Source organism: Lithobates pipiens, unplaced genomic scaffold (assembly GCF_037356315.1).
Source record: "Lithobates pipiens isolate NorthernLeopardFrog02 unplaced genomic scaffold, aLitPip1_a1.2 Scaffold_22, whole genome shotgun sequence".
NCBI lineage: Eukaryota > Metazoa > Chordata > Amphibia > Anura > Ranidae > Lithobates > Lithobates pipiens.
The window spans coordinates 10,617,860-10,631,421 of record NW_027507784.1 but is presented as its reverse complement, the minus strand read 5'-3'; the positions used below and the strand labels follow the sequence as shown (position 1 = coordinate 10,631,421).

General features: G+C 43.1%; 1 protein-coding gene across 1 annotated transcript in view; it reads left to right on the top strand.

Moving 5' to 3' along the window:
• Positions 1–4,201, top strand: part of LOC143925585 (uromodulin-like) — a gene marked incomplete at its 5' end in the record, with an annotated part of 42,064 nt that extends 37,863 nt beyond the window's left edge. Inside the window, 1 exon segment of the mRNA XM_077450060.1 lies at positions 3,222–4,201. Within this exon segment, the coding sequence (XP_077306186.1) occupies positions 3,222–3,286 (65 nt within the window).
• Positions 4,202–13,562: the final 9,361 nt, after the last annotated feature.

Here is a 13,562-nt window from a genome sequence, read left to right as displayed (position 1 = left end):
TCAATTCTATATTTTATAGCTTAATGTGTGGGAATGTGGTCACCATGGGGATAAGTGCCCAGCCACGTACATCTTGCAGCAAACTCATTCACTGGATTTCACGTGACCCCTTATATCACAAGAAGTTCTCCATGTGCTTTTTCTAGTTCTGCTGTTCCCTTTTAAGATCTCCTCCTTTGCTCCTCTGTTCTCCATGCCAGTTTCGTCCAGCCTTCGTTCACCAACAAATAAAATTTAGGAAACCCAAATAGTGTAATACCATCTTATTTTATATAAACCAAAACATACACACATTTTGCACTTACACTCTGCATAGATATAGGTATCATACATATAAACTGCACTACTGGCCCCAATCCATGATGACTGTGTGCTCCACAGACCAGAATCCCTGAATTTATCCTTTAGACGAAACATATTGGGTGGGCCTATACATGTAACATCACATCCGGTCCATGGAGCGTACAGCCATTTTGGATTGGGGCCAGAAGGAGAGGCATATGAATCTATGCAGAATGTGTGCAATTTGTGAATGTTGTGGTTTATTAAATACACTATTTGGGTTTCCCCTATTTTATTTGGTGGTGGCATGGAGAGGGACTAAAAATTGAAGGGGATTGGAGGACAAAAAAAGTAAGGGAGGAGATCCTAAAGAGGAACAGAAGAAATAGAAAAAGCACATGGAGACCATTCTTATGATATAAAGAGTCACAGGAAATCTGGTGAGTGAGTTTCCCACGAGGTGTATATAGGTGGGCACTTATCACTATGGTCACGGGATGCTTGTTTTTAGCACAATGATATATTACAGAATTGGCACTGAAGATTTTAATGTTTACACAGAAATTATATTGAAAGAGCTTTATTGTTGAGCACTTTATTAGTTTGCACTTTTTATGTGATCGCACATTTGTACACAAACCTTCTGTTAGTTTCTAAGAAGGTAATGAGAAAGATTTGTGTATTTATTTATACTATGATCACATAGTACTAATGTGTCACTCAAAGAATAATTGTTCACCAGTGTGGATTTAATGTAGATTTATTATTGTTTCAGAGTACCGTATATACTCGAGTATAAGCCGAGATTTTCAGCCTCTTTTTTGAGGCTGAAAGTGCCCCCCTCGGCTTATACTCGAGTCATCGCTGTCTGCCCGCTCGATCAGCGTGTCGAGCAGACAGACAGCGGCCATTCTATTCAAAAGCCGCGCCTCCGGCTCCGCCTTCGCCTGTGATAGGCGGAACACTGAATTTCCCAGCAGCCTGTGTTCCGCCTATCACGGACATCGTATCATCCTCGTACTACGGACGAGGATGATACGACGTCTGTGATAGGCGGAACACAGGCTGCTGGGAAATTCAGTGTTCCGCCTATCACAGGCGAAGGCGGCGGCGCAGCTTTTGAACTTTACAATGGCCGCCGACGAAGAGGGCACGGGACGGCACGGCACGGGACGGGACGGGACGGGGGCAAGGCAAGGCACGACACGGGACGGATGCAAGGAGGCAAGGCACGGCACGGGACGGAGGCAAGGAGGCAAGGCACGGGACGGAGGCTCGGGACAAAGGTAGGCTGGACACACACACACACACACACACACACACACACACACACACACACACACACACACACACATGGATGGAGACACACACAGGGATGGATGGATGGATGGATGGATGGAGACACACACACACAGGGATGGATGGATGGATGGATGGAGACACACACACACAGGGATGGATGGATGGATGGATGGAGACACACACACACAGGGATGGATGGATGGATGGACACACACACACACAGGGATGGATGGACGGACACACAGGGATGGACGGACACACAGGGATGGACGGACACACAGGGATGGACGGACACACACACAGGGATGGACAGGCATGTCTCACCCTCGGCTTATACACGAGTCAATAAGTTTGCCAGTTTTTTTGGGGGTAAATTGGGGGCCTCGGCTTATATTCGGGTCGGCCTATACTCGAGTATATACGGTATATTAGTTTAGAGCATATAGTGCTGCCCCTCCTGAATATCTGTAAAGTAAGGCACATTGAAACACACAGAGGCTCACAGCAGGAGTCTGGTGTGTCTCCAATCACCTTTTCAGGTCCGATTTCAGGCCAAATTTTTGGCTGAATTCTGACCTGAAATGGACCAAAAGATGAGCAGGGTCCTGTGCAATTTGCACCGGAGCCACTGCGGAGATGTGTGAACCGTCTCCACAGAGAGTCAGTCACAATCTTCTGCTGTGCGGATTGGAATGCAGGGAAACCCTCATCGGATTCACAATAGTGTGAACCCGGCCTAAAAGTCTGAGGAAGCCAATTCCTTCCCAAGGATGGTACAGTAAAACCTTGGTTTAAGAGTAACTTGGTTTGAGAGCATTTTGCAAGACCAGCAACATTTGTTAATACCTTTTGACTTGATATACAAGCGATGTCTTGATACACAAGTAGCGTCATGTCACAAACGAGTATAAAAGGGAAGAGAGGCGCCTCTAAGTGTAGCAATATGGTTTCATTTAATGAAGGTACCACATTTAGCAACATATTGCTACACTTAGAGGCGCCTCTCTTCTCTTTTATACTCTGGAGCTCCTGCTGGATTTTGCTTCTAATTCCCTTGTGGAGGCTTTTATGGTTGCACAACCTATCACATTGCTATAATCCTTTTATATGGACTATAAACTGAAGTACCTAGGAATAAATGGTTGTGGAATGAATCATTTGAGTTTCCATTATTTCCTATGGGGAAACTTCCCCCGGGCAAGTACAGGGAACCAGAGACGGGCACTCGCTAGCAAAGCAGTTGTCTCCCTGCTAGTTGCTTGTTGGTTGGATGTGTAGTGAGGGGGAACCCTCTCTGACATCACAACTAACATTACAGGGCACCTAGGAAGTTGGGACAGAGTGCTACTTCTACTTTTCCCATCAAGAACTGTAAATATCTTATGGTGCCCATGGGCAATAGAGTTGGGTGGGATGTCCTCATATAATCTTCCTCTCCCAGGCACATTATTCTGTAGTAAAGCTCTTACATTTGAATAGTTGGATTTGGTATAAACAGACTGCTGGGGGGAGGGGGGCGGTCTCTGTACAGTTCCCCGATAATGTCCTACTGGGGAGAATAGTGTACAGATTGGATGACCGTTACATTATGTTTAGGATTTATTTTTTAATGACCATTTATGTTTTTTGTCTTCCAGGCGCTGCTGTACCAACTGCAAAGCTTTTCCTCTCCGCCATTGTTTTCCTCTTACTATTGTACTAGTATTGGGCGGCATTCACATCTGAGCAGAGCGACTTTCAGGCGTTTTTAATTGAGGGTTGTTATAAAAGTGTATTACAAGCGTTTTACAGCTTCAGATGTTTTTGTTTAGCCAATAGAAAGCACTAGCGGGGGAGGAGAGGTGGAGGAGATTAGGGATGGAGAGCTGCTGTTTGAGTAGAAAACAAGGGACAAAATGCTGATAAAACGCTCATGTTGCTCTGAATTTTCAGGCGTTCCCATTGAAGTCTATGAGGCCCAATCTGACAAAAAGAAGCTCATGTACTTTTCTGAGTGACGGGCGTTTTGCTTCAGGCGACAGAACGCTCAGATGTGAACAGGGGCCATAGAAATGAATGGGATTTGCCTTGGTGAGAATTTTAGAGCTACAAGCAGAAAATCACTCATCAGTGTGAATTGGTATCAGATTTGTAGATCGGTGTAATTATACATGGGGAAGGGTTCTACAAATACTCCAAGCAAAGCGCGATCTTCTACTGCAGACAAAGTCTCGGCAAGATGGTAAATATTAGGAGAACTTCTACAGTCCGAGTTCCCGGCATATCATTTAAATCTTATGAGACTTAAAACATTAATAAATGTGTGAGAAGTCTGTTGACCGGCATAGCCAGGAGAAGGAGAAAAGACAAAGGCTGGTCAAAAATTTGGAAACATCTACAAGACTAAAAACTTGCCCAAAGTAGGAGGTTTCTCCAAGGTATGATTTATAGCTAGGATCAATAGGAGATATATACAGTATATGGGTTAAGGGGAATCGTTTTGATGGCATTTTATGTGATTATTTTCTATATATGATTATTAAGACTGTCCCTAATCACTGTTATCTTGGAATAAAAACACATTTTAGAAATGTTTTTCAATAAATATCATACAGATATAGTAAATGGTGTCTAAAAATATTTGTGTTTGGTTGTCTTTTTTGACAAAGGTTCACCATGGGATCTTCCCAGAAAGCTGATCCATACAATCTGCAACTATGATATATACACAATCAAAGATTAACCCACATGGCTCTTTCTTTGTAAATTGGCGGGTGCTTCCTGCATCATTACAATGTCTATGTCCCTCTACCCCTTTCCCTAGATAGTTTAAATAAATTGGCACAATTTATGGCCCAGCACTCTAATGTCCCTCTCTAGGTACTATAAGCCACTGTACACATGGTCGGTGATTTCGACAACCAAATCCATCGGATTTTGTCCATCTGATCTTGTCCGAAACTGTTGCATACTAACGGTCGGACAAAGTTGTCGAAAAATCTGATCATTCAGAACGTGATGACGTAATTTCGTTACGATGGGACTACGTTCAGGCTAGTAGCCAATAGCTTTGATGTAGGAATGTGATCTGAGCATGCGTGGCACTTTGTCCGATCAAAATTCTCTACACATGATCGGAGTATGTCCTATCGGACCAGTTTGTCGGAAAATATTTCCAACAAGTTGGAAAATTGGGTCCGACGGATATTCCGACGGAAACAGTCCGATGCATACCACACACAGTCGGATTATCCGACAAACCAGTCCGATAGGACACATTCCCACGGATTCTCCGACCGTGTGTACAAGGGCTTAGACTTTAACGCAGTGATGGACGAAGTATTGGACGGATTCTCGTCACAGCCTATTGGCGGCACACCCTTTCATGTGGCCCATTCCCTTTTGCTAAACTGATGTATGAACTTGGCTTGTGAGATGTATGGAGGGACAAAAATCCCAACCTACAATGCTTTTCATGCTATTCGGTCTCATACAAAGATTAGTCACCCATAGAGCTGGGTCTGGGAAATCCGGATGCACAGGGTAGGATTGTCTCTGCAGTTTATGCTCCCCGGAATATTTCTGACCACCCCCCACTTATCATTGGAATTAGTCTCTCTGAGGTTTTTAAAGGTTAAACTTTGGATAGTTAATCCCTTTTGGTTCACATTATTCCCATCACTAGATCCCATCCCAAAAGTGGTTGCAGAATTTTTACAATTCAACCGAGGTACAGCTAGCCCCACGGTGGTGTGGGATGCCCTCGAGGCTCATATGCGAGCACTTATCATTAGACAGATTTCAGCCATAAAAAACGAAGGAATGGGAGATTCTTGTGCTAGTGAAGCAGAAGTCATGTATGTAAAAGCACCTACAGCAGACTCGGAGTGTAGAAGGTTAGAAGCCCAGTCATTGAATCAACAGGTGTCTATCAATGCAGCTCAAAATAAAATATTCTTCATCAAACACAATTATTTTAATGAAAGGGGAAAACACAGGCCATTTACTTGCAGTGATAGCTCCAGCACAGCAGGGTAAAACGCATATAGACACCATACAAACCCCACTTGGTGACACAGTCAGGGATCAGTACCAAATTGCTTCAGTGTATACGAACTTCTTTAAGCATGTATATACTTCTAAAGTGAACCCTATGGAGGAAGTACAAGCAGTATAGTGATACCCTTTGTCCCCTCAATGAGGCATCCGAGACTGGTTGTCTATCTGTGTCCATGGGTGAGGCTGTCATAGTGGTGCTCCCTAAACTGGTTAAGGACCCTCTGCAGCCTGACTCCTACAGACCCATCTCGCTACACAACACAGATGCCAAGCTATTGGCCCGAGTACTGGCAACTAGATTGGCAAAGATTATTTCTGGACTGGTACATACTGACCGGTCTTGCTTCATCCCATCACAATATATGGCATTGAATGTTAGGAAGCTCTTCCTGAATATTCAAGTCCCAGTAGAGAAACTGGGAAACAGACATTGTTTTCTCTCAACACTGCGAAAGCCTTCAATGGCGTGGAGTGGAAGTACCTGTGGGCAGTCCTGAAAAGATTTGGAATGGGAGAAGGGTTTATTTCCTGGGTAAGACTTCTACATGCAGCACCAAAAGCAAGGATAAGAATTAATGATTCCCTATCAGAGGCCTTTCCATTATTTTGGGGCACTAGGCAGGGGTGCCCGTTGTCACCCCTGCTCTTTGCCCTGGCATTGGAGCCCCTTGCGGCTATGATAAGGGCAGCACCAGATATTGTGGGGCTCAGGCGGGGACAAAGTAAAGACAAGATTTCACTTTATACCGATGAGGTGCTGTTGTATCTGGGTGACACTGCAGGTTCTCTAACAGCTGTGATGCAGCTCATCGAGCGGTTTGGCGAATACTCAATACTGGTTTTGTCATTAATTAATTGGCACAAATCGGTTCTCCTCCTGCTAGATACATTACCTGCAGCTCTGCCTGACTGTGTGTCCCACATACAGGTAGTCACATCTTTTAGGTATCTGGGCATTGTAGTAACAAGGGACCCTAAGGACTATATAAATTTTAATCTGAAGCCGCTATTACAGAAATTCAAACATAAGTGTGAGGCTTGGTGCAAATTACTACTGATGGTTAACTCCAAATAAAACACCAGGAATGAATGGCCTCCCAGATGAGTGGTATGGCATGTATACCGAAAGCCTAGCACCTAAATTACTGGAAATGTACAAGGATGCATATGATAGCGGTATAATTCCCAAGTCTATGAGAGAGGCACTGATAGTGCTGATTCCTAAGCCGCAAAAGGACCATGACCTATGTGAATCATACAGGCCAATATCCCTTATTAATGTTGATGCAAAAATGTTAGCGAAAATTTCTGGCCAAGTGATTAAATAAGGTGATCGCCTCTGTTATCCACCATTATCAGACAGGCTTCATTCCTGAGAGGTCGACTGCCATAAATTTGCGTCACCTCTTCACTATTGTGCAGTTGGAAGACCCCAACCCGGACACTCGGGTGGTGGTGTCACTTGATACGCACAAAGTGTTCGACTCTATAGAATGGCCATACCTAATAGCGGTCCTTGAGCAGTTGGGTTTCGGCCCTAGATTTATAACATGGGTTAAACTTTTATATGCAGAACCAAGAGCCAGACTTAGGGTTAACAATACTATTACAAACCCATTTAACATAGCTAGGGGCACACGGCAAGGGTGCCCCTTTGTTTGCCATGGTTATAGAGCCACTGGTGAGCGGATGAAAATATCAGGGGTTGTAGGGTTTAGAGGGAAGAGAAAACCTCTCTATACGCCAATGACATGTTCCTGTATCTGGATGAGGCAGAGGGCTCGTTGACCACTGCCCTGGACAGAATCTTAGAATTCTGGAAATATTCTGGATTCAAAGTAAAGTGGAAGAAATCCGTAATTTTCCCCTTTCACTCTGATTATGCCCCGAGATTGCCCCCAGAGGTCCCACTGAAGATAGTCTCCAAGTTTCGTTACTTGGGGGGGTCAAGATCCAGCTGCCATTAAGTACATACATATCCAATAATCTGTCTCCCCTAAAGCGACATCTAAAGGAAAGTGCGCAAGTATGGGCTAAGCTGCCTCTCTGCCTCCTTGGGCGAATTAACATGTTCAAAATGATTTACCTGAAATTTGTACCTTCCTACTCGCCAAATTGTTTCCGCAATTGTGGTGAAAAGGGCACCCATCTACATATTTGGTGGACCTGTCCGGTGGTACAATGTTTTTGGGCAAATATTTTACAAATTCTATCCACTTTGATTCGTGAACCATTGGACCCTGACCCAACCCTAGCCCTCTTAAACTCCTATCCAAATTCCTACACTAAAGCGCAAATGTGCCTCTCTCTGCAATTCACTACGGCCGCCAAACAAACGATCGCCAAGGTCTGGAAAACCCTCACCTTACACGTTGCTGAAGTTAAAAATAGGGTTACACAAGCAATGATCCACAGCAGAATTGAAGCGACTGTTCAAGACACTATTCCCCGGCACTCTAAAATCTGGCAGCCATGGGTTGACCACTTTTTACCACCAAATTTTGATTGGAACCTGTTGGAACCATAGACACATATATCCCCCTACACAGCCGCTGGCTGCTGGTCCCTGAATATTTAATGTGAGCCGGCCGACCCCCCACCTCACCCCCCTCTCTTCCCCTCCCCTCTATTCTCTCCCCCCCTCTCTTCTCCGGTTCTCTCCTTCTTCTCCTTCTCCTTTTACTCCAACTTCCTCACCTTTTACCTTACTGTTTCTTTCCCTCTTGTACTCCCATGCTGTTTATGGCCACCTCCGAGGTGACATGTGGCTACACTAGTTATGGTCTAATTATCATGAGACTTCTCACAAGCTGAATGCTAGCTACCCTGTTCAGTTGAACACGATAGTGTCCTAACCCCAACGTGCACCACACATTTCTGGATGTACGATTTGGAGTGAAGACCTGGTATCGGTTAGGTTACAGATTTATCTACCCAGTACTATTATACTGTTTTATTATATGATAACCTGACTTGGTTTGGAGTACATTTTGTTCTCATTTCTTTTATCTTGTACAAGACAAACTGTTGATTTTTCTGTACTTTCTGTATTTGTTACCAATAAAAAATTTTGAATGCAAAATGATTTACCTGCCCAGGTTTCTATACCTGTTCTGGCATTCCCTGATTTATATCCCTAAGAAATGGTTTATAGGCATCAATAACATACTCTCCTCCTTTATTTGGGGACCTAAGCCAGCTAGGGTATCCCTGGAAACACTTTATTTGCTGATAAGGTCGGGAGGATTAGCATTACCAAACTTGCAGTGTTACTACTGGGCAGCCCAATTGACACATGTGCATTGGTGGGGCTTCCCGCAAATGAATATCACCTCAGGGGCAACCGAGGCGGCTCAGGTCCATTCATTTTAAGTGCTGATCAATGTCCTTTATAGGAATGGTCCATATCCAGAGCAGGGGGTGGATATATTGAAATTGTCACACAAAATACTTGATGTGTGTAATGCTAGAACAAGCGGCACTAGCCTGGTTGACTTTCCTAATGCCCCACTGTGGTATAATTCCCAGCTTAAAGAGATAGCCAAGGTACCTAATATGGATATGGGCATCCCCTATTACCCTATAGTTTGTCTATTAAAAAGTATTAAGCAGAGAATAATGCCGCGTACACACGACCGGACATTTTCGATGGAGTAGGTCAGACGGTCTTTCCGACAGACTTTTGATGGAGGTCCAACGGACTTTCCGAACTAACGAACTTGTCCACACACGAATGTACTAAGCCCAGTAGAAAGTCCATTAATTTTGAACGTGATGACTTGAACGGGACTAAACAAGGAAGTTCAATAGCCAGTAGCCAATAGCTGCCCTAGGATCGTATTTGGTCGGACCAGCACACAGCAGATGAATGGTTTTCCCGATTTTTAGTCCATCGGACTTGAGTCCGTCGAATAGATTTGAAACATGTTCTATTTCTAGGTCCATCTGATTTTTTTTTTAAACGGTCGGACTAGCCCATACATGATTGGATTGTCGGACGGACCGATCCAGTTGGACCTAGTCTGCCGGAAAGTCCGGTCATGTTACGTGGCATAAGAATAAATGGCTTCCTTTCCAGCACACCTGTATGGCAGAATAGATTTTACATGGAGATAGCCAAACTCAGTGGTCACACATGGCGGGAGGCAGCAGGAGTCAAATATCTGTATCAAATTTTTTGATAATTAAAGACTTAAATCTTACGCAAAGAGGAATTTCTGCTATTGGGGAATTTTTCTTATGAGTATATTCAGCTGCGTTGCCCTATTAGATGTCAGAGGAACTATTTGTCTCTGCGTCTAGCGATGTCCTCTTTTTTTGCAATCTATATATGAGGAAACAGAAAAAAAGGGTATTATCTCTAGAACCTATACACAGCCGCTAACTCATCTACAGGCCCCTGATCGTCTTCCTTTCTGAAAAAAGTGGGAAAGAGACATCGGCCCTATTGACAGAGAGAAAAATGGGAACGAATACTTGAAGCTGGACCCTTAGTGTCAGTGTCTGAGGCACAAAAAATCATTGCATCTGTTTATATTACATAGAGTATATAGGACTCCGGTAAAACGGCACGACTGGGGTAGAAGAGATTCATCCATGTGCCCTAGATGTCAGGCTCACCCAGGAGACCTTATCCATATGTTGTGGAGATGTCCCAAACTTGTTAGATATTGGAGCAGTGTAAAAAATTGTGTAGAGAGTAGTAAAAACTACATACTCTACATTTCCTAGTAAAATACATTTTACTCTAGTATTCTACTATACTCACAGGGGCATTTCTGAATGAATAGCAAAGTCGTTGTGTAATATGTGAATCAGTATCCCTTCATCTAAAGGGTGTGTAGCGGAGATATGTATGTCTTCTTCCAAGGCCGCATTTCCAACGTACTTTCAGGAGTAGAAATTGAAGAATCCTTTGTTCGTTCAATACTTCGACAATAGTTGTTTTATTGTTCAGAAAGATAAGCAAAGACAAGACTGACATCTGGTAACATATGGCATGGTGTTGGCTTCTAAGGTAGAACTTCTGGTGTTACATTTTCCAAAGTGTAGAGTTCCTTCTCTTCCCACCGATCTACCCTCACTCTCATAATCCTACTCCATTCTTATGCTGTTTCATGATGTTGAGGGTGGCACAGTGGTGTAGTGGTTAGCACTCTCGCCTAGCAGTAAAAAGGGTCGCTGGTTCGTATCCCAACCATGACAATACCTGCCTGGAGTTTGCATGTTCTCCCTGTGCCCGCGTGGGTTTCCTCCCACACTCCAAAGACATGCAGGTAGGTTAATTGGCTTCTGTCCAAAAATTGGCCCTAGTATATGAATGGGGACCTTGGATTGTGGGCTCCTTGAGGGTAGGGACCGATGTGAGTGTGCACTGTACAGGGATGGGGACAATTGTAGACACTCACTCAGGTTGAACTTGATGGACTGGTGTCTTTATTCAACCTTACTAACTATGCAACTATGTTATGTCAGCATATCCTAATAACACCCATATTTGCATATATACCTAATATGGTTCAGTCTATAGATAAGTAGCATAACTCCACCCATTGTCCTGACATAGTGACTCAAATATAGATGTACCTACTCAGCAAAACCACTCCTCCCTGTACTCTGTGTTGTTCTGTGACCTTCCGAGACCATCCCTTATTACCATACATATAACTTATATTTTCAGAAACGTTTATCATTTAAAATATTAATTAACTCAAAAACTTCTAACAAGCAGCGTCATCACGGTCATTAGAAATGTATGTCAGGTTCAGCTGTCATTGGATCCATTGATATTCTTACTGGGAAGTCTAGGCAAGGAATTCTATTCTCCTCTTGTTTATTCTGCTCTTCTTAGGCAACTTTGTTTGGCTAGAAAACTCATAGCGAGGTATTGGTTATCTACCCAGGCTCCGACAAGTAAGCAATAGGTCCAAGCAGGGCTGGACTGGGACAAACAATTGGCCCTGGACTTCATCCAGACCAGCCCACTTTAATTTTGCAAACAAGCACAAAAACAGTATATAAAACTATACGTAATTGGGCAAAAAAACATAAGTAGCATAACATAAGGAGTCCTCACTAACCTCTTTTATTATTTCACTTATTCTCCTCTGAATTTTTCTCATCTTTCTCACATCACTGCGTGAAGTTGAGGGCAAGCCATTACTTTGTCACTGAAACCGGCCCACTGAGCCATCGGCCCACCGGGAAACTCCCTGTAGTCCCAATGGCCAGTACATGCCTGGATCCAAGCAGTTAATAACATTCTTATTCATGAAAGAAATACCTATTATCATAGGAAATCTCCTACGAAGTTTGAAAAGACCTGGCAATGCTGGTTGGATGCACCAGGGGTCGCTCCTCCACACCTTGTTCTCAACAGGTTACTGCAATGTTAATGGGTTTAGAAAGTTGGATTTAAGACATATTAATATTCTACGACCAAGCTACTTTTATTGTTGTGTACATGGGTATGGTGTAATATTCCAGAAGAATACATTGTTATTGTTTGTTTGTACTGTTCTTTCTCAGTTGTCAGCAAAAGGCAACATAGCAGGTCGTACTCTAAATTTATTTAAGACAAAGTATACAGATGATGTGAACACTCCTAGTCTTTGTACATTGTTTCTATTTGTGTATATGGATTGTATCTCTATACCCCCTTCCCACCGAGTGTAAGCAGATGTGCGGCCTCGGCTTTTCGGGGGTTATACTGGATGATGCCCGCAGCTGCAGGCATCATCCCAGTACCGTTTTTTTAGAGCGGCCGATCGGCTATCAAGGGATAACAACCGATGCGGCTAAAAGCCGCTCGGCTGTTATCCCGGAGGAGCGGGAGGGGACATCCCCTCCTCCCGCCGCCTCCTGCCGCTTTGAACGGGCCTCCAGTCCCACCGGGAGACCCGATCCATGATCCACCACTTACGATGGCTAGGAACTTACTGGCACAAAGCTGGAAATGGCTTTCTTCCAGTCTCATGATTGTAAACACGGAAGTGACGTCACAACGTCACTTCCTGTTTACTTGCCTGCCAATGACGCCAATTTTAAAAAAAATATACAGTATTCAGAATTGCTGAAAATGGCAATCCGAATACTTTGAAGTACAAAGGAGGGATTGGGGGGTCTTTTAGAAATACATAAACATAAAGAGTACCTGTCACCACCTATTACTATCACAAGGGGGTGTTTACATTCCTTGTGACAGCAATAAAAGTGATCAATTTTTTTTTTAACACAATTTAATAATATAAAAATAAATAAAATAAATAAGATTTTTTTTTTAAAGCTGCCCTGTCGCCGCGAGCTCGCGCAGCAAAGAAAACACATACAGAAGTCGCACCCGCATATGTAAACGGTGTTCAAATCTCACATGTGAGGTATTGCCACGATTGTCAGAGCGAGAGCAATAATTCTAGCACTAGACCTCCTTTGTAACTCTAATCGAGTAACCGTAAAAAAAAAAAAAAATGAAAGCATCGCCTATGGAGATTTTTAGGTACCGTAGTTTGTCGCCATTCAATGAGTGCGTGCAATTATAAAGCGTGACATGTTTGGTATTTATTTACTTTCATCTTTCACATTATACAAAAAAACTGGGCTAATTTTACTGCTTATTTTTTTTAAATCCATGAAAGTGTCCCTTTTCCCAAAAGTTGCGCTTAAAACACCACTGCACAAATACCGTGTGTCATAAAATATTGCAACAATCACCATTTTATATTTTATTCTCTAGATTCTGTGCTAAAATATATATATATATATATATAATGTTTGGGGGCTCTAAGTAATTTTCTAGCAAAAAATACGGATTTTAACTTGTAAACACCAAATGTCAGAAATAGGCTTAGTCATGAAAGGGTTAAACCTGCATATCTGTATTGGAAGTGCCTTTGGCTTTGGTTTCAATAAAATATTACTTGATTAAAAAAAAAAAAAAACAC